The sequence below is a fragment of the Pyxicephalus adspersus genome, chromosome Z (genome assembly GCF_032062135.1).
Source record: "Pyxicephalus adspersus chromosome Z, UCB_Pads_2.0, whole genome shotgun sequence".
NCBI classification, from domain to species: domain Eukaryota; kingdom Metazoa; phylum Chordata; class Amphibia; order Anura; family Pyxicephalidae; genus Pyxicephalus; species Pyxicephalus adspersus.
In genome coordinates, this window is record NC_092871.1 from 83,278,824 (window position 1) to 83,304,493 (window position 25,670).

The window sequence follows — 25,670 nt, forward strand, 5'->3', positions numbered from 1 at the left end:
AGCCTTCCCACCTACCTCCCCCATATACAGCCTTCCCACCTACCTACCCCATACAGAGCTTTCCCACCTACCTCCCCCATACACAGCCTTTCCACCTACCTCCCCCATATACAGCCTTCCCACCTACCTACCCCATACAGAGCCTTCCCACCTACCTCCCCCATACACAGCCTTCCCACCTACCTACCCCATACACAGCCTTTCCACCTACCTACCCTATACACAGCTTTCCCACCTACCTACCCCATGCACAGCCTTCCCACCTACCTCCCCCATACACAGCCTTCCTACCTACCCCATAAACATCCTTCCCACCTACCCACCGCATACAAATCCTTCCCACCTACCTCCCCCATACACAGCTTTCCCAACTACCTACCCCATACACAGCCTTCCTACCTACCGCATACACATCCTTCCCACCTACCTCCCCCATACACAGCCTTCCTACCTACCCCATACACATCCTTCCCACCTACCCACCATATACACAGCCTTCCCACCTACCTCCCCCATACACAGCTTGCCCACCTACCTCCCCCATACACAGCCTTCCTACCTACCCCATACACATCCTATCCACCTACCTTCCCCATACACAGCCTTCCCATGCTCTCTCTTTGTAGTTCTCTTCATTGGCTTCCACTTCACCTTAAATTCAAATTCATCTCCTATGCTTTGCCTTCAAACCCCTCCACAGTTATTGTCCCACCTACATTTCTGACCTGATAGAAAAATACTCCCCCATCCGCTCTCTTCGCTTCTCCAATGACCTACTAATGACTTCCTCACTCATAACCTCATCACATGTACGAATACAAGACCTTTCTAGAGCTGCCCCGACTCTCTGGAATGGTCTTCCTCGTCCTATTCGGCTTGCTCCTACTTTCTGCTCATTGAAAAGGGCACTGAAAACCCAACGCTTCCCCCTCACCTACCCATCTTCTTCTGTCTCCTAAACCCTCACTACTAGGGGTGAGAGGAATGAAATAATGCATTGCTTGAAATGGGACCCCCTTATACTTACATCTTTTGGACACACCAAGCAGTGTTGGGGGGGAAGGGCAGAGTGACTGTTTTATTAAGGGGGATTTTGTGGGTACAGGAATTAATATTCATACCATGATTAAGCTCAGACTCTCTTACCTATGTGTCTTCAACCTTTCTAACCATCCCATTATTCAGAGCAATGAAGCCACGCCTACTTCCCCCTGCAGCAAATACATCTTTTCATCAATATCACCCTTTTCTAAACTCCTAAATGTGGGTCATATTCAAATTTTATTATTACCAGAGATGGGGGAACATTTGCATTAAACCCAATTAAATTACAGCCAGCCAAACATCAGATGGAAGACCATTGTTAAGGTACAGAGCAGGCAGCATTCCGATTGGTTGTTGGCAGGGGCGGTTCATGACATGGCAACCACAAGCCAATAGGATTATTCTCCACTTTATACCTTCACAACCAGCTGACCATAAAAGTTACCTTGCATTGGATTAACTTTCATCTGCTCCTACTTCTGTATATGTTTGCAGAAACAGCGAATTGCGTAAATGTGAGCTGAATATTGATTTCATTTTAATTTTATTCTCTCCAGATTTTATTTTTGTAATATACAGAATTTCTAATACATTTTATGATGTTTCTTCTGCATCTTTTGCAGACTCTCCCATTTTCTGTTTATTTGGCACATTCCTTCTCCTCTCTGCTCAGGGAATATTTTCCAGACACTGTGTGACCCATCCTCAATTCACAACACATCCTAATATAGTCAGCCAGGGGCCACACACCCGCCTTACACAAACTCGCCTTTGTATGGTACAAAATCCTGCAAAGGCTCAGAACAGGGACAGAAATATGATTGCCAGATTGGATTCTAACCTGATATTTATGAAGCAGTGCTACACCCACTATATCAATATCAATCAACCCAACACAAATAACTTTAATTGGTTACTATTTTTTCAAAAATCATTTTGAATATTTTTTAAAAAATTGCAGTTTAAAATAATCCCTGGTGATCCTGCCATATAGGTTCTTTGTTTAGGTACTTCCTGTCATGGCGACAACACTCTTATTGTATTACAGTTGTGCTCCCGTGTTGTCACCCTGTCACGACCTTGATACTTCAAGTGGCAAAAAAATGTAACGTAATTTGTATGAACTATCGCCATTCATCTCTCTTCACCACTATTCTGTATTCATTCTTCCCGGATCATCTGAGGAAAGCATAAGAAGCCATTGTCAAGATTAATTTATGCTCCCAATCCCCGGTGCTAATACTGTGCAGGAGGCAGTGAGGAAGTATTCAAAAAAATACCCGCTAAAGGTACTAACGCCTCTTCATACCTCCTAATTGCCCCTGATTTGTAGGGACTGCCCCTCATAATATACCGAATTGCCCCTGGTTTGGAGGGACTGCCCCTCATCATACCCCCAACTGCCCCTGATTTGGAAAGACTGTTCCTCTTTATACCCCTAACTGCCCCTGATTTGGAGGGACTGTCCCTCTTCATACCTCCCAACTGCCCCTAATTTGTAGGGACTGTCCCTCTTCATACCCCTACCTGCCCCTGATTTGTGGGGACTGCCCCTATTCATACCTCCCAACTGCCCCTGATTTGGAGGGACTGTCCCTCTTCATACCCCCAACTGCCCCTAATTTGTGGGGACTGCCCCTATTCATACCTCCCAACTGCCCCTGATTTGTAGGGACTGCCCCTATTCATACCTTCCAACTGCCCCTGATTTGGAAGGACTGTCCCTCTTTGTACCTCCTAACTACCCCTGATTTGCAGGGACTCCCCCTCATCATACCCCCCAACTGCCCCTGATTTGGAAAGACTGTGTCTGTTCATACCCCCCAACTGCCCCTAAATATTAGGGACTGCCCCTATTCATACCTCCCCACTGCCCCTAATTTGGAGGGACTGTCCCTCTTCATACTCCCAACTGCCCCTAATTTGTAAGGACTGCCCCTATTCATACCTTCCAACAGCCCCTGATTTGGAAGGACTGTCCCTCTTTGTACCTCCTAACTGCCCCTGATTTGCAGGGACTGCCCCTCTTCATACCTCCCAACTGCCCTTGATTTGTAGGGACTGCCCCTCATCATACCGCTAACTGCCCCTGATTTGCAGGGACTGTCCCTCTTCATACCTCCCAATTGCCCCTGGATTGGAGGGACTGATCTTGTTTAGGTCACATGGGGACAGACACCTTCCTCACCGGAGCTCTCTCTGTTGTCACCCAGGCAGGAAATGCTCATTAAACCTCCACTGACGTTGCTGTGATATTTGAGCGATGACAGTCAGACATTTCCGTGGCTTTCTCTGCCTTATCTCTGATGACTCAAATCCAGAATCTAGCTCAGCACCACTGACATGAGGCTGATGGGTTCATTTCCTGATGTTTGCAGGGCCCCAGCAGGGTGACAACATCACATTTCAACAACAAGCACTGGGGACACATAGCGCGTTTATTACGCCTACTGCAAACAAATAATGATAAAGATACGGAGCCCACACAAGGAGATATGCTCGAGGAAAGATGTCGCCCAAGCCCCCCCCTTCTGACCCAAATTTTTGTTTAGGTTGTTTGATCCTATTGGTCCTTGCACACCAGGTGCTGCGTTCTCACACCAGCATGCTAATGATTTATAATTTCCTTTGCATGCCCTACTGTATACCCATTGATGTCATCACTAGGTCCCTGTGCTTCCGTATGCAATGCAGGCAGATCATGGCAGGTGGGAGGGACTGTACATGGCGTCTTTCAAACAGCAAAAAGCCCTAGGTAACGCCCACATGTGACACTGAGCCTCCGTGATTGGAAAACTGAAATCCAATGAATGAAAGAGGCGGGGCTTAGTATTGTCAGGCTGGGGAGGGGCTAGATGATGCTGGACATCCTCCGGCCAGGAATAAAGTTGGATCTCTCTGACTTACTGCAGCTTCTAATGCACACTGTGAGGGGCTCAGAAAGCGCAGTTAAATCAGAGGAATTTCAGTCATGGAAAGGGGCAGTACAACTGTGTAAAACTGAAGAGAACGGGGTAGAGGGCAGTTTTTTTTATGAAGGGGGGCTAGAGGGCAGTTTTAAAGAAGAGAAGGCTGGGGGGGCAGATTTATTAAAGGGGAAGTTGAAAGGTAGGTTTATTAAGGGGAAGGCTAGGGAGCAAGTTTAATAGGGGGGGGGGGGGGGGGGCAGATTTGATAAAGAGGGCTGGAGAGCAGATTTTTTAACAGGGAGATTGGAGGGCAGATCCAAGTTGCTGTGTGCAGAATTTTTTGCATTTTGTCATGTTTGTGTCCAGATATCAGAGATTTTAGGACAGGAGGATTATGGGAGATTCAGCATTTGCCAATATGAAATCTACCAGACTGATTTTTCTATAGCAACCAAACAAACAGCGTTTGTGAAGTGTTTGCACAGCTTGAAGTAAATATTTGACTTTCAATGGTGCGGTTTGCCTTTCCATGCCGATATTATAATGAAGGTGTAAATCTGCATGTAATGTCCTCAATACTCTCTGATAAACCGGGCCGCCACTCCACCAGTGTGCAGGTCTGCATTGGTTGTAACTCTTTCCAATCCTGGTGGTTTGAATCACCTACAATCACTCCTTCGCAGGTGATTGGGGGAGGATCTTTACCTCCTTCATCTCTCTGACCATTGTATCCATATAGCCAAAAATACAGTATTCTCTGTAACCAGCAGGTGGAGCTCCTGGCTCCTTTTCACAATTTCCTCCCACTTTTAGCTGCTTTGTTGTTAAAAACCTTTTGGTGTAGTAGAGGGCCATTCAACTCCAGCTCATAGAGACCACCTACAGGCCAGGTTTTTATATCAATCCTTTTTTAGATGTATGCTAAATGAATGCTGTTGGGGAAATCCTAAAAATATGAATATCCTGGCCCTCAATGATTACGTTGGACAGCCCTGGCTTATTAAGTCAAGCACAAATTAAGTGAAAATGAAAGAACTGACTCATCCCTCATCAAATGGCTTTGTGCTTGGTTTCAATCAGACAAAGTATGCCTAAAAGCAGATGGGCTTCTGCTATGCTGTCTTATAGTGCTCAATGAATGTTAAATATTTGTAAAACAATGAAAAAATACAAAAGATTTAAAAATGTCAACCCATCCTCAACCTCCCCAATGCCCTGGTTACCATTGGAACAAAAAGAAGAGGTTAAAACCCCCTTTGTATATCTGCAGCAAGGTTGTGGTTGCTTTTTGAGAAGTCTCATTGGCAGGCTGCAGCTTCAGCTGCTTCCACACAAGCTCAGCTTCCTATGCAAGAAACAGCACAGCCGCACTCACACAAAAGAAACCTCTGATCTGTAGCAGACGTGGCCATTAGTGGGCCCCTCTGCAGGATTGTCCTGGGGCCCCTGTTGGCTGAAGAGGGCCCAGGGCCCTTGTACAGCAGCACACTTTGCACCTCCCTATGTCAGTCCTGACCACTCCCATAAATCAAGCTGTAAAAAATAGCCAGGCTGCCTGCACCCTAATGCTACAAGATAAACAGCACAAAAATGTAACAAACAACAACAAACTGTAAATATTTTTATTTGGTATCTCAAAAATAAAAAGGAGAGGAAAGAATAAAAAAAGAGCACATTCATGCTATTTAGGGATTCCAAGGGATTAGCTGAGGGTTAAATACGAAAGGCCAACAAACAAACTCGATTTGCGGGTTTGCAGCAGCTCAACACAACACAAACACTGTTCTAGTCATCAGCGGCTCCTGACAGCTGCAGCTCACGCGGATCTAATGAACGTTTTACATTGTGCCCGCCAACGGTCAATACAAGGTCCCATTCACATGTTTGCTGTGGGAACACGCGCACGTTACCGCCGCCTGGGGATATTCTGTAGGTCTAGCCATTTTCTTGACCACACTTTTGAATATCAATGTGTGAGTTTCTAAATTTGGGATGAGAAAAATACATTTTTTCAAAAAATTTAATTTTTATTTTGGCAACAGACCACCCCACCCCTGAAATATTGATGCATGTAGACCAGCTGGGAAAATCAGGACAACTGGAAAAGTTTAAAAGAAATAAAAAATATGTTTTATGTTGGTGGTAAAAAGTTTGGAGCCGTATTAATAAATATCCAAATATAAAGGACAATAAATCTGACCCTAAAACAGGCTTGTCCAAAGTCCGGCCCGGGGGCCAATTGGGGCCCGTGTTCAGATTTCCACGGCTGCAGCCTGTCATAAAATTAATAATATGTGGCTCACTAGCACTGTTAACCACAGTAAAAAATACACGTGTACAAAACAGCTATTTTATTGCAATTAACGGGTATAATCGGCAGGATGGGAGTCCCCGTCTGTGCACAGGGAATCCACTACGACATTATAGTGCGGGACCCGCACAGACCACGCCCACTTTGATTCTGCACAGAACTCAAACTGACACCGGACTCCGAGCACAGGGAATCCCTTACGTCACCCTGGTGGGCATGTGCTGTGCGGGACCCGCTCACATTAACCCTGGTTAGTGGTCGGCCCCCACACATTTTCACCTCACCAAATCCAGCCCTCCGTGCAAAAAGTTTGGACACCCCTGCCCTAAAAGGTGAATGGGGAAGGGAATGATGCGATGAGAAGGGAAAGGTATGCAGAATATTTGGAGAGAGGCAGATGATGAGAAAAAAAGGAGAATGAGGGAGAGTAGTGGACTAAGAGTTGGCCCCTGTTTAGAATGGACGTGGGGCCCCCTGTTGGCTGTGCAGCCCTCATAATGGAGCACACTTTACACCCTCCAACCCCAGTTATGAGGGAGGTAAAGGGGGAAAGGCAAAATGTGGTTGTTTTGGGAGCAAGGGTGTTGGTAAGGGAATTAAAAAAAAAAACAGGGGCGCAGGGTACTAAAAAGTTATAGTTGAGGAGGAAAAGTGGGGTAGGGAATGGGAGGAAAATGTTGAGGAGGAAAAGAGGGGGCAAGAAAATTGAAAAGGGGCAGCAGAAGGGATAGTTTAGGAGAAAAAATAGGGACGCAATATTAGGATAAAAAAAAGCCTGGGGGTGGGGTATGTAGGGGGGCAGAAAAGCCAGTTACAAAGAGGAAAATGGGGGCAAGGCATTGAACAGGAAAAAGGAGGAAAAAGGGGATAGGGAATAAAAGGGGGATAGTTGAGAAGGAAAAGAGGGGGCAGGAAAATTTAAAAGAAGCAGATAAGAGGAAGGAAGAGGATAGCTGACAAAGAAAAGGGAGCTTATGGGAGGTAGCAAGGGTGCATGAGGAGGAAAGGGGGGTAGAAAAGGGGGAATTAAAGATGAAAATTGGGGAAAGAGAGAGTAACAATTCAGTAAAATTCTGTAAAAGGAGTTAAGCTACATACACACCTCCAAGGGTTCTCGCCCGATAATCGGCGCAGATTGTTCATGCATCGTGCAGTGCTAGTCGTTGGAAAGGATCCTGAAAGATCCTTTCCAACGACTATAATTGGAAGTGTGTACGCGGCTTTAAACACAGAGCGCTGAAGATAAAAAAGGGTCAGGAAGAGGGGCAGTTACGGAGGGGAAGGCAAACAGTTGAGGAGAGGTAGGTGGGCAGGGGATTTATAGAAGGACAGCTGGGGAGATTAACAAATGGACAATAGAGGTAAGTGGGCATTATTAGGGGGCAGTTGAGAAACAAAAAGAGAACAGGGAGAAACAGGTGAGTAGCATGAGGTGGAATTTATAGGACAGTTGAGGGGTAGACAGGAAATTTGAAAAGGGGCATTTAAGGAGAAGTAGGAGGACAGGGAATTTATAGAGGAACAGGGGTAGGTCGGGAGGGGTAGGTGGGCATAGGATTTACAGAGGGGCAGTTGGAGGAAAGGAAAGTGGACATGGAATGTATAGAGGGAGAGTTGAAAGTTAGGTAGTATGAGGTGTAGGATTGGGGGTGGGTTGTAGGAGGGGTAACTGAAATGGGGCAGTTAGGGAGGAGGAGGTGGACAGAAGAGCAGATATACAGGTAAGGAAAGGCATGGTAACCAGAGAGGTTCAGTTAAGAAGGAGGAAGGAGGTGGATAGGGGAACTGAGAGGTAGGTGGAAGGAGGGCATGGGAATTGGATGAGTGGCAGTTAAGGAGAGGTAGGTTGGCAGCACAAAAGAGGTTGACAGACAGTTGAGGAGGTAATGATAGGTAGGAAAATGTTGGAGCTTCAGTTAGAGAGGGGTGGATGGACAAAGGAAACTGGGGAGGAAGAGTTTTGGAGTTGAGGAGTGGTAGGTAGGTGGGCAGTTGTTGAGCAGTAGGTGAGTAGTTTGGGAGCGGTAGGTGGGCAGTTGGGGAGAAGCAGGTGGCCAGTTGGGGAGAAGTAGGTGGGTGGGCAGTTGTTGAGCAGTAGGAGTTCAGGGCAATCACAGAGGGGCAGGTTAGGAGGACAGAGGTGTAGGTTAGGAGGAGGACAGATGAGCAGGTTAGGAGGATGACAGAAGGAGCAGATTAGGAGGGACAGGTTAGGTGGAGGACTGTGGGGCAGGTTAGGAGGAGGACTGTGGGGCAGATTAGGAGGGGCAGGTTGGGAGGAGGAGGAGGACAGAGGGGCAGGTTAGGAGGAGGACTCAGGGGCAGGTTAGGAGGAGGACAGAGGGGCAAATTAGGAGGAGGACTGGGGGGCAGGTTGGGAGGAGGACAGAGGGGCAGGTTAGGAGGAGGACAGAGGGGCAGATTAGGAAGGGCAGGTTAGGAGGAGGACAGAGGGGTAGGTTAGGGGAGGCAGGTTGGAAGGAGGACTCAGGGGCAGGTTAGTAGGAGGACAGAGGGGCAAGTTAGGAGGAGAACTCAGGGGCAGGTTAGGAGGGGCAGGTTGGGAGGAGGACAGAGGGGCAGGTTAGGAGGAAGACAGAGGGGCAGGATAGGAGGAGGACAGACGGGCAGGTTGGGAGGAGCACAGAGGGGCAGGTTACGAGGAGGACAGAAGGGGCAGGTTAGGAGGAGGACAGAGGGGCAGATTAGGAAGGGCAGGTTAGGAGAAGGACTATGGGGCAGGTTAGGAGGAGGACCCAGGGGTAGGTTAGGGGAGGCAGGTTGGAAGGAGGACTCAGGGCCAGGTTAGGAGAAGGACAGAGGTGCAGGTTAGGAGGAGGACACAGGGGCAGGTAAGAAGGGTCAGGTTGGGAGGAGGACAGAGGGGCAGGTTAGGAGGAAGACAGAGGGGCAGGTTAGGAGGAGAACAGAGGGGCAGGTTTGGAGGAGGACAGAGGGGCAGGTTAGGAGGAGGACAGAGGGGCAGATTAGGAGGGGCAGGTTAGGAGGGGGACTGAGGGGCAGGTTAGGAGGAGGACTCTGGGGCAGGTTAGGAGGGGGACAGAGGGGCAGATGGAGGGGCAGGTCGGGAGGAGGACTCGGGGGCAGGTTAGGAGGAGGGCTGATTGGCAGGTTAGGAGGAGGGCTGATTGGCAGGTTAGGACAGAACATTCCACCCATGCTGAGGGCTCTAGGACCCGGGGGAGGGCGGGACACACCTGCTGCCACACATCACAGAGCAGACGTGTGATGGGAAGTCCCGGATGGGGCCGGTGATCGTTGCATGGAGTGCCCCGGGCTCTGGATATCGCCAGCTCTGTGACCGTGCGATGTGATCTGCAGCCGGGGGAGGCAGCTGTGATCGGGGATCCGATCCCGGGCTGTGTGTAGGCTGATCGCTCTGCCCTGACCATGGAAGACGTCTGTGAGGCTGGTAAGTCCCCTCCAGGTGTACCGGCCGATGAGGACTTTGTGTCGGCCCGGTCCCGGAGCGGACCCCCGTTCAGTATTTTGCTCTCCACCTTTCTGTTCTGTGCGGAGACCGCGGCCGCTTGTTGGATGTCGGCGGAGTACAGCCGATCGGAGGACGAGGTGTGGATGGCTCTGACCATCGTCTTCATGCTGGTCCCTTCCATTGTGGTGCAGCTGACACTTACCTTCATCCACCGGGACTTGGGCCGGGACCGCCCGCTCATCCTGCTCATGCACTTGTTACAGCTGGGACCGATCATCAGGTAGAGAACTGCGGGGGAAGGGCTTGGGGGTCCGTGTGGGCGGGGCGACCAAAGGCAGGAGACAGTGATTGGGTGAATATAGCGCAGCTTTAATTGGATGGGTAAGACCTGCACAGAGCATACACCAAATACATGGGGCGCCAATGCAAAACTGACTTGGGGCCCCTGTTGGCTGAGGAGGGCCCTTGTGTAGCGGCATTTTGCGCCACACATATTCAAGGTCTGATGTATCATTAGGTACAATAGCCCAGTCTCTATAGGGGCCACAACCCACATCTGTGGCATGGCTTCTCCCAGGCTATGTACACACCTGCAATATTTTTTCGATTGATCGTTCGATAATTGTTACCAAAAAAGTAAACCATGACACCAATGAACAAGGAATGTTGCTGGAAACTAACGACCGTCCCTGCAGATCTGTTTGGGTGACGATCATTCGCTGTCATGTAGCAATCATGGATTGTTCGTTCTCTAGTATACATAATTTCTGGCATTGTTCAAACGATTGTATCCAGTGTGTGTACATTATCTTTGGACAGTCGTATTGTTTCAGCATGTACAGAATCGTGGACTATACGATCGTTCAAAATAATCGTTGATCTGTAGATAATTATTGCAGGTGTGTACCTAGCCTTAGCCTATGCAGGAACAAATTAATAATACAATGTATTCTTTCCATTCATTATAATGTAAAGTTCATATTTCTGGGTGAGAACCCATCAGTGAGAGCTGCTACCAATCACGTAATCAGAATCAATCAATGATTAACCAATCACGGTGATCGGTGTGCTGGGAAAGCTGGTAAATCAATATTTGCTTTCACATTATATCAGTGGGCAGCTGGAAGCCGTGACTGACATTCACAGAGAAAATACATCAAAGATCTGTAATTGGCGTCTGCGGAATCCGGTTGTCGTTATTTTTAGCTCTCCTAACCCTCCATGGCTGGCAGTCCTGCCACATAGGCAAAGCTAGAAAAAGAACGTCTGAACAACCAATCGGGGATTTTCCTGCATCCAGTTAGGATGACAGCGACTTTATATTTGTAGGAAAAATAGGAATCTTTTTTTAAATGTTCAGTTGAACAAACCCGAACTCCCGTCTGAGCTTCTCCATTGGCTGATTTGCTTAATAGGGTTGACCACATCTGTGCGGGATCCCTTTGACTTCAGGAATGTAACCACACATGGTGCGTCATCCTCCTGTATACCATCACAGATCACACACTGCCACGGCACACACTGCCACGGAGAACACACTGCCTGGGCACACACTTCCGCTGGGCACACACTGGCCAACAGGTCACACACTGTCGCAGGGCACACACTGCCAGGGCACACACTGCCACAGGTCACACACTGCCAGGGCACACACTACCACAGGGCACACGCGATCAGAGAGCATACACTGCTTTTCATGGTGCTTATCTCCATAATTAAGCAAATGTTGGCCCATGGGGTGCGCACCATCATTGAGCATGCAATGTCTTACATAGTGCATACCACCGCAGAGTACACTCTGCCAAAACACACACTGGTCCACAGAGCATACACTGCCTTACATGGTGCATAGCTCCACAATTGAGCATATGTTGGCCCACAGGGTGCACACAATCACAGAGCATACACTGCCTTACATGGTGCAAACCACCAGAGAGCAGACACACAGGGAACACATAGCCGGAGCACACACCGGCCCACTGGGCAAACACCATCACCGAGCATGGAAGATGGCACACTCGGACTCCTATCTGATTTTCTCCATCACACCTATGCTAAAAAGGGAAGACAATTCCTGCTTAGAATTCCTGTGCATACCACCATACTGGGTACACCCCACCGCAGAGCATACAATGCCATTCATGCTTCACAAGGCCACAGACCTAACACTTCCAGAACATATGTCGGCCCATAGGGCACACACCATCACAGAGCATACCATATGGCAGAGTCAAATCTGAGCTTCTCCATGCTAAATAGGGTTGAAAACACCGGCTCAGAAGGTGCACAAAATCACAGAACATACACAACAAAATGCACACTGCCAAAACACACAACCCGACAGAGTATACACAGGCCCGCTGGTTGCACACCATTGCAGAGGATACACAACCATAGGGGGTGCACATTACTACAGCGCATACACAGCCTTACAAGGCGCACACTGCCACAGTGCATACACCACACAGGGTGCACATCATCACAGAGCACACACAGACCCACAGGGCCGACTCAAATGCCTATCTGAGCTTTTCCATTGACTCCTATGCTAAATAGGGATGACAACGCCTGCTCAGCATTCCTTTAGCTTTAGGAATGCTGGGTCAGCGGCCTTGGAAAAGCATCTGTCTGAGCGATTCCTATACACAAGGCTTGCTCTTTTTTTTTTACTGGGAAATAATGATATCCCAAATGATATCCAGAAATCTAAAATATACTCATTCATTCATTGGCCATACCTATTCAGGGCCACTGAAATTGGGATAGTAAAAAAAAAATTGTAGTAAGTATTTAAAAATACTTTCATTTTTTTTTTTTAGTTTTGATCTTTTTTGGTGTGGTAAACCAGTGAAAATGAAATCATCCAGCTCTGTAAGGCAGGGTCCTCTCCTCCTCCTGTGTCACTGTCTGTATCTGTTTGGCATACGCAACCCCTATTTAATGTACAGCGCTGCGTAATATGTTGGCGCTATATAAATCCTGTATAATAATAATCCAGATTTGGTCCAACCACAAAGGTTTCTAATGAGAGGGTTAATGCATGCAATGATATTTACAGACCTGACTAAAATGATGAGTCACGGTACAATGATTGCTAAACAACTGTACGACAAAAACCAGAACTGCATGAAAAGGTCATCTGCATGGAAATAAACATCATTATTTCTAATAGCCTGTTCCATTATGACTAGTGAATTTTAATGGCGAAATGCGTAAGACACACGCAGTGGGTTAGCATTTGCTCCTAATTTCACATGAAATGCACCTGACCAGTACAATGCCTCACACCACCATGCATTGCAGTGCCATGCGATTTTAGGCTTTTAAAAGTGCAGCATGCATTTTTTTTCTGTGCAAATGTGGTGCGTTGGGCCTAGTGCATGGCAATGCGCATGCCTTCTGTAAAGTAAAGCACACAGCTGTAGCAGGGATGAAGCCTCAATGTCTGCAATGCCAAATTTTTTGGGAGGAATTTAAAGAAAACCTGTAGGTGCCCTAAAAAAGGTGCCAAAAGGGTGTATTAAATTTCCCTACGTGCTGGCTCATATCTCCTCCTTTTTTTCCATTCCAGCACCTGAGTGTCAGATGCCCATGCCTTGTACCACTGTGTGCTGTGGTCCTACCCCCTGGCCCCTATGTTACTGCAGGCTTGAACGCCCTGCAATGTCCCTGGGCCTGTAATAATCTATGTATGCATACACGCATGACTGGTGATGATTGTTTGGGATTATTTTAGGTGAAAATCTCGTGTCAGTATAGACATTCACTGCACTGAAACACTAAACAAGCAACCTGCAATGAGCACTATTGATTCCCGCAATATGGCACCTGCTCCCCCCTCCCTTCTCCATAGAACACAATGCACAGCACAGCAATAAAACATAATTGTCTGTACACAGCTTATCTCTCCATGCTGTTATCATATGGAGTGCTTGATAGGTGAGCTTGTGAAGTGCCACTAAGATATATGGGTCGATAAACATTCAAGCATTTGCAAATATTCCATGCATGTAAATCATGCAATGCCGTCATGCGCTCTTGTTTTTATCTGTGGGTATACAAATTGGCTGAGCATTCTTTTTCAATGTTTAAAATATATCAATAGCCAGGATGGAGTTAGTTTTGGATAGCTGAGGGGTTAGATCAGAACCTTTTCAGGTTTGTATTGCCATTGACCTTTGTCGCCCAAAGAAATATAGCGCTCATTCATACCAGAAATGTTGAGATTCACCGAGTGGCATTGCCCAACACAGTCGAAACAAGGAGACTTGCCTGATGGTTTATTGCATCGGCTGAATGCATTGCAGGAGACAGCGGCTCATATTTACAATGCACACCAGTGCATGTGTTCTGTGCACATTAATGCAGATTGTAAGCTCTTCGGGGCAGGGTCCTCTCCTCCTCCTGTGTCACTGTCTGTATTAATCTGTCATTTGCAACCCCTATTTATTGTACAGCGTTATGTAGCATGTTGGCGCTATATAAATCATGTTTAATAATGATGTGTGTTGTGAAATATCCCTTAGTGTGGTACCAGAACAAGACTTGGAAGTTGACCCTTGTTACATGGACAGCTAGGGTTGCAGTTAAAGGGCAGCTGGCCGTCTACCTTAACCCTAGCTTACCCCGGCATAAAGTGCTTACCCCCTGGGCCAGTTACCCTATAACTGTCTGCAACATCCATGTAAAATAAGAGTACATTTTTCAATGGGGGAACCTTTTCTTTTGGTCAGGGAGGGCCAAGAGGTAAATGGCAAATTCATTAACAGGGCACAGCCAAACAATGACTCCCTGACAGATTTAGTGAATATCACTGATTATTTATTTCCAATGCTGCCTGTCCAGAGTTAGAATAAACTAGGCAGCAAGTGAACACTCTTTCTTTAAAGCTCAGGTGTTGGAAGATGGAACAATGAGTATTTGAGGGTCTGAAGAGGTGTTCCTGGTGGTTAGTAGTGGTTAGTATCTAACAACAATGGGCCAAGGAAAGACAAGATGCAAGAGAAGCTAGCTCATCTGGTCTGATCCTTCCAAAGTTTCTGTAGCACAAAAATTCCCAAAAAGTTCACGCTGGCCACAAGGGAAAGGTGTCAGAGCACACAGGGTAGTGCAGCTGGCTGCCTATGGAGCTGTATAAATGCAGCTTATAGTGACCCCTTCCATTACCAAAAAAGTGTCTGTAATGGGCTTGTGAGCATCAGGACCATCAGACCATGGTGAAATTGAAGAAGGTGTCCTAGTCTGATGAACCAAATTTTCTAATATATATTGTGGTTGGCTAGGTGCAGGTGCATTGTTTTCCTGGGGGAGAGGTGGCAAAAGGGTGCACTAGAAGACGGCAGACGGACAGGGGAAGCAGGGTGCACTATGGGAAGGCAGGCTGGTGGAGGCAGTAGGGTGCACTATGGGAAGAATGTAGGCCAGCGGAGGCATCAGGGTGCACTATGGGAAGAAGGTAGGCCAGCAGGGTGCATTATGGGTAGAAGGGAGGTGGGTGGGGGCAGCAGGGTGCACTATGGGAAGGGGGCAGGTTGGTGGGGGCAGTTGAGTGCACTATGGGAAGAAGGTAGGCCAGCGGAGGCAGCAGGGTGCATTATGGGTAGAAGGGAGGTTGGTGTGGGCAGCAGGTTGCACTATAGGAAGGGGGCAGGCCAACGGAGGCTGCAGGATGCACTATAGGAGGAAAACAGGTTGGTAGAGGCAGCAAGGTGCACTATGGGAAGGCAGGTTGGTGGGGGCAGTAGGGTGTCCTATGGGAAGAAGGTATGTTAGTGGGGGCAGTGGGGTGCATTATGGGAAGAATGCAGGTTGGTGGGAGCAGTGTGACCTAAAGAATCTTCCACTAAACTCTTGGGGCCAGTTACCACAGGGCACCGTCAAAGGTCTTGCGGAGTCCATGCCTCCATGGGTCAGAGTTGTTTTGGTGGCACAAGTTGGGCTTACACAATATCAGCCTGGTGGTTCTGATGTCTCTGGCTGGTAGGTAAACCTATCTGTTATGGACATCTGTTACTATCCATAGTTTATCTAAACAAAAATTGTTCTTCCTCCCCTAGATGTGTGGAAGCATTAATGGTGTACTGCCAAATGGGCCGTGAGGAGGAACCCTATGTTAGCATCTCCCGTAAAAAACATCTACGTGGCTGGGGGAAGTTTGAAGAGGAGGAACGAGAAGTGGGACACTCTTTGCGAAGACTGGCCACACACCGCAATGCCTTCAAGCGCACCGCTGTCATCCAAGCTTTCCTTGGGTCAACTCCGCAGCTCACCCTTCAGTTGTATGTTACTGTCCTGCAGCGATACGTACCCACTGCACGAGGTGAGAAGTTTTATCAGCCATAACCTAATCCTCATAAGGTTACACCTTCAAATCCTATTATTTGGCATAAACATATGGACTACCTTCTATAGGCAGCACTGTTGGTATGCACGTTTAACAAGGTGGCAACCCTGTGTGTTCTGCAACTTGTGATTCAGCGTTGTCGCCCTGCGGACAAGGCAGCCTTAGAAGGACAATAATTTTAATTGGATTTTAAGTAAGAAATGTAAAATCATTTTAATGGTCCATTAACACACACAGCCAACACATGGTAAGGATCATAATATTTTATTCCTAATGTTACCCCAACACACCTGCACAATTCGTGCATAAAAACAATGCAATCCACCAATATGAATTCCCTTGTATGTGCACTCCAATACGTGCCATACACTTTTGTATGGATGCAGCTCATTCAAATGAATCCTTCTCATGCAATGCAAGGTATAAAGTGCATGGCAACGCATCTGTTTTCCTACAGCACATACATGTGAATGGCTCCAAGCCATATAAATCAGAGCTAACCCCTATAAGCACCCCCAGCTTTGCACTATGGTTTGTCCTGACTGCAAAACCATTTGGGATGACTCCTCCCATGAGGAACCATTTATGCATATTGGTTGATTTAGATTATTCCCACCTATCACAAGATAATGAGTTATTCAAAAACTAGCCATCAAAGGTGATGATCCATAACTATACTTGGATGACATGGGCTTGGCGGATCGCCTCAGCTATACATGATTAATGGCCAAGCGTGTGTACTGATATTGCTTGACAATTGCGTAGAGAACCATGCATGCACTTTAGAATTGTGGATTTTCAATAAGCACGCTCGATGTGTTAAGGTGCGTACACACTTCCAATTTTTATCGTTCCAATCGAACGACGAACGATCGATTGGGCAAAAAATCGTTCGTAAAAAAGTAACCAACGACGCCGACGAACGAGGAAAGTCGTTGGAAACGAACAAGCGGACCGGCGGATCGGATTGGACGACGATCGTTGAACATCGTTCGTGTGTACGGTCGTTCGTTGATCGTCCATGGTCTGAGCATGCGTAATAAACGAACGTTCGTTCACTTTCCTGTCGTGCACATAGTTCCTCTATCGCTCAAACGATCGTATCTATTGTGTGTACAATATCTACGAACGATCGTGTCGTTATCTCTATGTGCAGGATCGGTGCTATACGATCGTTCGTAAATATCGTGCAGGATCGCTCGTCGTTCGTTTTCCAACGATAATAATTGGAAGTGTGTACATAGCTTTAGAGATCTTCATACATACATTATTTAATGCTATGTCAGATTTTAGTTGCATGCAATGGGATGAGCACAACAAATTCTAACATGTACAGCAGTTCCCTTGATAATCAGCTGATTGGGGGTGACTGCTTTGCATTGTTATAGAGAAAAGCACAGCAGGGTGCAGCTCGCTAGTCCTTCCTTTCCCCCCCGATAGTACAGAACAGTGCTTTGTTTACAGCGCTCATTCATTCATCTGTCACTGAAAGAATTGTTTCCAATGATAATCCTGTGCTGTCTGTAAAAGGCTTAAGAATGTGAATGTCCCAGTGAATCAGAGTGAATTCCTGTGCTGTTGTTGTCTAATTACAGTGTTTATCCTGGAGTGACGCTTATGCAATGGCAGAGACAGACTTTGCCTGCAGCTAAACACACATGGGCGTGGGCTGCCATATTCTAGATCACAGAGAGTGACGCGTGACGTGAACGCAGAGCCACCCACTTACTCTCTGCCTGGTGCTATTCCTGGATGTTTGGCCCTGCTGGGTGTAACTTTGCATCCAGGTTGGGCATTACGAAGGGACCTTTAGGGTGAAATCTAAAGTTTTGCTTTGCAAGGCGGCTGGGTGTTTCACTTTGCTCTCTTTCACAACATTGCAATTTAACCAACCGGTAACAGAGCACTGAATCAGCATAAGACATGCAGTACCTGGGCCACCTTCTATTGCCTAACGGTGTAGTGAATAAACATCAGCTTGGAAATTTTCCACAATTTAGTTTCATTCCCATGATAAAAGCTGTTCTGCCTACCAACTGACTTGTATTTGCTCACCCAGCCCTGAGAATTACACAGCCTTGTGCATGGTAAAGCCTTGCCTTGGAAGGCAGGAGACCTGGCTTTCCTCTGCAGCAATTCACCATTACAAAAAAAAAAAAAAAACTGGATCTTTACCCTGGGGGTTAATAAATGATTAGAGGCTAATACTAGAGACAACCCCTTACAATTATTTTGAACACAATACATTGGTGATGGTGGGGAGGGGGAATAACCAATCAGTAACCAGAGAAACCCAATGCAATTCGCCCACTTGGCTGCTTCAGGGGTATTTTTGTATTGCGCAAAGAACTGTAATAGTATAGAAGAAAAAAAAACGAAGAATGGACTGCTTGGTGTAATTCAAGGAATCCCATAGATATGGAAAGGTTTCATCTTAAGATCTAGTGGACCAAGGTTGAAATCCAATTTCCAATATATTCGATGTGTAAACAAAAAGGTTTCGTTTAATGAACAGGAGCCTTATACTGCTACACATGATTTAACCTTCAGATGAATCCTTTCAAGCGTGTCCAAAAATACCCCTGAAGAAGCCCAGTGGGTGAAACGTGTCGGGTTTGAGACTATTAGAAGGTACTACTATAATGCTGTTAAAGGAACCCTACTGCCTGATCTAGAATGTAGTATCTTACTGTCTAGTGAATGATCCAAAAAAAACCCTCTATGGACATAATAATAATTCTTTCAATATGTGTCATATAAACACTGTTAACCTCAATGTATAACTGAATTTAATTGAATACATCCTGCCAACAAACAAAGCCTACTGTTACTTCTCTTTTTTCTAATTTTAATTATCCATTTCCTTAGGGATTGGCAACTTATCTATATAGTGTAAACCACCACATTGCCCCTTTATGTCGTATTAATATTCAACAAATTAAATGTAGTAGTCATATAATATAATGCTATTCTAGAAGTGCTCATGTTAGGTTTTTTTCTATGCATGTGCAATTCAGTGTATGTAGGGCAGCCTATTATATAAGATAATAAGCTTGATGAGAATCTCATGGCCGCATGTAATGATCTTATGATTATTTGTCAGCAGATCTCAACCAGCTGACCATGCTTAACGGCTATTGTGTTCCTAATGAGCACACGCTTTGAGCTGATATTGGAGTGTTTTGTCTTTATTGTTGTGATGAAATGTTTTTAAAATTTTGTAAATGCTTAATATGCAATTATGTAGGTCAGTTACTAGAGCAGCCAGGGTTCCTCCAAAGGTTGCTTGGGGTTTCTTGAACCCTTTTCAGTTTGATGGTGCCAAGTCAGTTATTCAATATTCTTGAATGGCCAAGTCAGTCAACTGATCTGAACCCAATTGAGCATACATTTCACTTGTTGAAGACTAAACTTCGGACAGAAAGGCCCACAAATAAACAGCAACTGAAAGCCGCTGCAGTAAAGCCCTGGCAGAGCATTAAAAAGGAGGAAACCCTGCATCTGGTGATGTCCATGAGTTCAAGACTACAGACTGTCATTGCCAGCAAAGGGTTTTCAGCCAAGTATTAGAAATGAACATTTTATTTTCAGCTTTTTAATTTGTCCAATTACTTTTGAGCCCCTGAAATGAATTTATTGTGTTAAAAAAAGGTTTTAGTTCCTCACATTTTATGCAATCTTTTTGTTTAACACACTGAATTAAAGCTGAAAGTCTGCAGTTTAACTTCATCTGAGTTGTTCTTTTAAAATTATTTGTGGTAATGTACAGAACCAAAATTAGAAAAAAAATGTTGTCTCTGTCCAAATATTTATGGGCCTAACTGTATATACTAGGTTTGGAGAGGTTTACAGAAAATGGAGACATATTTGCTTTAGTAGGTAGGAGTCATTCTCTACAAAAGATGAACACAACTTCCAGGGCCAGCTTGCCGCCTACCGGTTACAGGCATATTAGGTAGCAGTCATTCTAAACAGAAGATGAAGACAACTTCCAGGGTCAGCTTGCCGCCTACCAGTTACAGGAATACTAGGTAGCAGTCATTCTCTACAGTAGATAAAGACAATTTCCAGGGTCAGCTTGCCGCCTACCGATTACAGGCATACTAGGTAGCCGTCATTCTACACAGAAGATGGAGATACCTCTGTTCTGGTGTCATCCTGGGTCACCATCTATTTTCTGGACAGGGAAGAGAGAGAGATATGGGACGAAAAGACTGATGAGATATGGAGATCCCACCCTACTAGTTAGCAAATCTACATGCATACTGGGTAGGAGTCACAGAAAATAGTTACCTTTTGTTTTTGTATCATCCAGGGTCACCATCTAGTTTCTGGACTGAGATATAGGAGAGAAATAGGAGGAAAGACTGAGGATACATGGACATCCCCCTACTGGTTAGCAATGTACATACATATGAATATGAAAGAAAGACGTGAAAAAGGGGTCTGTTAGAAAGCAAAGCCATGCGCCAGTTCACACTTTAGATTTTTTTTCATACAAATATTAAAAACGCAGTACAACTACACAACAAATATACGTAGTATTAGGCTCAAGACAAGGTTTCTGGTTGTTAACACTTGATAATGATGTTATGTAAAAATGCCGACACGTTTCACGGGTGACCTGCTTCTTCTGGGAATATTTCATATTCACAAAACACCATTTGCAACTTTTAAGTGTCCAAGTTAGGGCTGGGGGAAAAAAATTCCGATGGGTATCATAAATCCAAAAGGACTATCCTTCAGCAGGGCAGCCAGGGTATGTGCATCCATAACCAAATTAACATTTCACATCAAGGGCTCACTGATCCTTAGACCAACTGGATAGTAAACGTTAGCAAAGTAAGAGTCATTCTCTACAGAAGATGGAGAAACCTTTGTTGTGCTATCATTCAGGGTCACCATAAACTTTTTGCAATTAGAAATAGAAAATCAGAAGAGAGATATTGGATGATAGATATCAGAGATATGGGGATCCCCCCTTACTAATATACACCCATACTAGGTAGAAGTAATTCTCTGCCAATGCAGAAGATGGAGACATCTTTGTTCTAGTATCATCCAGGGTCACCATCTACCTTCTGGATTGAGATATTGAGATTCCCCAGCCAACATTTTGGTTTTGAATGAACATACATACTAAGTAGGACTAATTGTCTACAGAAGACGGAGATACCTTTATTCTGGTTTCACCCAGTCACCATCTAATTTCTGGACTGAGAAGTGGGAGAGCTTTGGGAGATAGACTTCAGAGATATGGAGATTCCCTCCACCTACAGGTTAGCAATGTACACATTGACACCTTTTTATCTAGGGTCACCATCTACTTTCTGGACTGAGGGAGATAAGGGAGGAAAGACTGAGAAGATATGGAGGTCCCCCAGTCACTAGTTACCAATGCACATGCATACTAGATAGGAATCATTATCAACATAAGATGGAGACATCTTTGTTCTAATATCATCCAGGGTCACCTTCTACTTTCTGGATTGAGATGTGGATGAGATATTGAAGGAAAGGCTGAATTTTTCGAGATATTTAAACTGAGATATGAAGAACCCTCCTTTCTTCCCACCTTTGTGTTACAACCACAACTACTCTTCCTTAAGGCTTTCCATAAGATTTTAAATAGAAACACTTCAAAATCTTAAAGGTGTTCAGTAGGGTTGAGGTAATGGAACTGTGCGGGATACTTGAGTTCTTCCACACCAAACTCATCAAACCATTAGGACTTCTCCAAACTAATAACACAAGCTTAGAAGCACAGAATCCTGAACTCAACAATTTTCAGGGTAATCCACAAGTTTTGGATAACATTGTGGATGTTCTAACAAAGCCTCCAAATTTTATGACCATATATTATATCTTAGTATTACTTTTATCAATATAAAACACTAATATTTAAATTCTTGTAATTAAAATCTGTTTGTAAGTGATGTTTAAACTAAATTACTTTTCTCTTCTTCGCAGCTGTCCTCATGGCGATGTCTCTAACATCCACCACTTACGGCGCTTTGGTTCTCAACATCCTAGCTATCCAGATCAAATATGATGACTACAAAGTGCTGCTGAGCGTGCCAGCCTTTATCTGCATCGTTCTTTGGAGGTCCTTGGAAATTGCCACACGCGTCACTGTATTGGTGCTCTTTTGTGCGGCACTGAAAGCCTGGGTTGCACTTGTAGCTGTGGTGAACTTGCTGGCCCTCTTCCTATTGCCGTGGGTCAACTTTTGGAGAAGCGGAAACAGAATCCCAGAGAACGTTGAGAAGAACTTCAGTCGGATAGGCACCATGGCTGTCTTGGGCACAGTAACGTTACTCTACTCCGCAATCAATATGTTTTGCTGGTCAGCTGTCCAACTCAACCTAACAGAAAGAGACCTCATTGACCAATCCCAAAATTGGGGAAGATTGTGCCTCCACTATATTTTTAGGCTACTTGAGAATGCAGCTCTAATTTTATTCTGGTATTTTTACAAAGAAGATGGTTTTGAGTATTTTTGTTCTCCGCTCCTGGTGGTGCAGCTGTTGGTTGGGTACGCCGCGGGTATATTTTTCATGCTCTTTTTCTACCAGTACTTTCACCCTTGCCGTTCGCTTTTCACCCATAACGTGTCAGACTTTTTATTATGCGTGTGTTGCAAAAGAAGAACAAAGCCTTTGGAGAGGCATGGTTTTGGAAGGGAGAGCATTGTGTGATAAAGGCACGCCGTTGGTTTTTCGTTCAGGAAATAACTGTAGCTACATCGTGCTGGTTATCTAATCATACCCACCGTCATGTGATATGTGTTTTTCTCAGGAACTAGAAAAGTGCCTATGCTGAGTCTTATCACTGCATGGCAGCTGTGCAAAGAGCACCATCAGCTGTCACTCGTGCTACTGTTGCAAGCAATAACCTCAACATTGTACACAATTTTATGTGATTTTAAAGCTGAACTCCAGGCAAACGGCTCAGTATATAGATATGAATATGAAAGTTGGAGGATATGTGGTCACCCAGTCTTGAAATTAAAGCTGGGTTCCCATCTATGTGATAGTTCTCCCGCCTAGATGTGCATTGTACTGGGCACTGCCTTGCAGTGGGGTCATGCCTACGGCAAGGCAGTGCATGCCAAGAAGTAATTGCACATCCTTTGCTTACATATATGGTACCATGCATTGGGAGTTGATGCATGTCCTTTGGAACAACGGCACACCAAGGTGGATTATGTTCATCACCATAGATGCAAATGGGGCCTTACAGCCTTGGCACTGGAGGATTCAGTGGTGCCACCTCTCCTACCTATCCTGCTATCTAGACAAAGTGCAGCAGCCAACTATTGAAGTCAACCCTTTGCTCCTAATGCCCCTATATTACTTGTTAGCACATTGGCATGTAGCACCCTTGGTTGCTTCCAAGTCCTCCACTCTTTCATATTGAATGGTACAGTACAGGGATTGTATGAAGCCAAAACTAAGCCATTTTCTGGGGATCGCACAAATTGCATTAACGTAATACATTTACAACAATAATATTTATTAACTACCTGGAGCTCAGCTTTATTGAAGTTTTTTTTTTCCTATGAGCATGTGCCATGTGTAATATACTATATACTGTTTAGTTGTTGTTGTGGCGGCATTTTAACAAGAAATGGTATCCGGTGGGCTAAATGGGGAAAATATACCATTGAGCTTTGTAAAATGAATTTGTATCAGTTAATGATTATATGATGGAAATACAATGCTGTGAAATAAGTATGCTCCATCTTTCCAGTGTTTTTTGTTTTTAAAGGAATTTGTTACTGTTATTTATTCAGAACTGAAGGCTCACAAAAAAAGAAAATGGCGCACGGCTACAAAGCTGATTGGTAAGCAAGGTGGGCACTTGGATTGTAATTTAAAATGATTCACTTTTTATTTTTATCTTGATGCATCCTCTCTTCACTCTGCAACGTCTTAGCAGAGCGGCCAAGGTGTGGCACTGCCTAGGTCTTCGTAGGGACTACATGGTCATAAATCAATATGTGCTTCATTGCTCAATGGCACATTCTTTGGCTACATTGTAGGCGGTAAGAGGAAGTCGAGGGAAGCACATGTTCTTTTGCAAGCTTTCTGAACCTCTGAGGAACCCTTGAACTTATGTTAAGGTCTCAGGGAATTATTATTATTATTATTACACAGTATTTATACAGCACCATCAAATTACGCAGCACTGTACATAGTCCATAGTTGTGTCACTAACTGTCCCTTAAAGGGGCTCACAATCCAATGTCCCTACAATAGTCATATTTTGTTAATGTAGTCTTAGGTCAATTTTAGGGGGAAGCCAATTAACCTAACTGCATGTTTTTGGGATGTGGGAGGAAACCAGAGTACCCGGAGGAAACCCAGGCAGACACGGGCTGGGATTCAAACCTAGGACCTAGCGCTGCAAAGGCCGGAGTGCTAACCCCTGGGCCACCGTGCTGCCCGCCATAGAACCAATTAATTGGGGGTCCATGAGAAAAAAGCCTCTTATGTTGGTGGTCAATGCAAAGAATGTCCTACCTATAGTTGTGACCAGAATGCCACCCTTACAGACCACAGATCACTATTGTCATGCAGGTGGCCCTTCCAGAAAGCTTTGGCCCCAGAACTATGCAGGCAAATATGAGGTCAAGTGGCCACAATTCAAGGAACCCTTGAACCCTTTTAATTGGGAATAGCTGCTCTTGTCAATATTCTGAGCCTTCTCCCTTCGGAGGAGGAGAAACGTGCAAACCATAATGTAGGGCTCGGTGCTAGCTCTGCCGAAACGTCTTTACTATAGCAAGCATTTTGGTGGCTATGCTGGAAGCTTGGAGGAAAAAACGTTGCCACCAGGAAACGGGAAAATTGCTGAGCCTGGAATTCTTATATAATTAGAGTGGTGGAAAGATGTTCTGTTCATGGCTCATTCGGGTGACAAATAAAAATAACTGGGTCACCAGGACAGCAAGGCAATGAAAGGCGTAAAACCCAAAATGAGGTAAAACGCTCCCAGTCTAGTGTTTTCATTGTTGTTTGGCCCCATTCTTAATTGATTCCAATAACCTGCATTCTAAAAAAAAAAAATCTTAGGTCTTAAAGAACAAGACAACACATTCCCGGGCTCCAGAATGCCCACTTCTTCAAGGTAATAAAAGATAAAGCTGAGCAAAACAAGACAACACATTTCAGGCTTTTTGAATGCCCACTTCTTCAGGGTAATAAAAGGTAAAGCTGAGCTATGGGCTTTCCATAACCCTCGGCCCATTTTGGCTGCCTAGCAGAGAGGATTTTAACAAAGAGGCACAATAATGGAAGCTTTGGATCCCTTTCTTAGAAATCAAGACAACACATTTCGTACCTTTACAAATGCCCACTTCTTCAGGGTAAGATAAAGCTGAGCTTTGGGCTTTCCATAACCCTTGGTCTATTTTGGCTGCCTAGTGGAGGGGTCCTTTAAGATTTTAGCAAAGAGGTACAAACATGGAAGCTATGGATCCCTGTCTTAGAAAACAAGGCAACACATTTCAGGCCTTTTGAATGCCCTCTTCTTCAGGGTAATAAAAGGTAAAGCTGAGCTATGGGCTTTCCATAACCCTCGGCCCATTTTGGCTGCCTAGCAGAG

At 45.3% G+C, this 25,670-nt stretch overlaps 1 protein-coding gene and 1 long non-coding RNA gene across 2 annotated transcripts; one reads left to right on the forward strand and one right to left on the reverse strand.

The window, feature by feature from the left end:
* Positions 1 to 5,561: 5,561 nt before the first annotated feature.
* On the reverse strand, positions 5,562 to 9,991 carry LOC140343396 (uncharacterized). The gene is made up of 2 exons (XR_011923314.1): positions 9,483 to 9,991; positions 5,562 to 5,934 (listed from the first exon to the last, which is right to left on the reverse strand). It is a non-coding gene; the product is annotated as an uncharacterized lncRNA (long non-coding RNA).
* On the forward strand, positions 9,456 to 23,795 carry LOC140343395 (endoplasmic reticulum membrane adapter protein XK-like). Its single transcript, XM_072430066.1, has 3 exons — positions 9,456 to 9,998; positions 15,775 to 16,037; positions 22,032 to 23,795. The coding sequence occupies exons 1-3, from the start codon at positions 9,676 to 9,678 to the stop codon at positions 22,757 to 22,759; spliced, it is 1,314 nt and encodes a 437-aa protein (XP_072286167.1). The 5' UTR covers positions 9,456 to 9,675; the 3' UTR covers positions 22,760 to 23,795.
* The last annotated feature ends 1,875 nt before the right edge of the window (positions 23,796 to 25,670 follow it).

Coding starts and splice junctions, on each gene's coding strand:
- LOC140343395 (XM_072430066.1), top strand. CDS start 9,676: ATGGAAGACGTCTGTGAGGCTGGTAAGTCCCCTCCAGGTGTACCGGCC. Junction 9,999..15,774: donor CAGCTGGGACCGATCATCAG/GTAGAGAACTGC, acceptor TTCCTCCCCTAG/ATGTGTGGAAGCATTAATGG. Junction 16,038..22,031: donor ATACGTACCCACTGCACGAG/GTGAGAAGTTTT, acceptor TCTTCTTCGCAG/CTGTCCTCATGGCGATGTCT.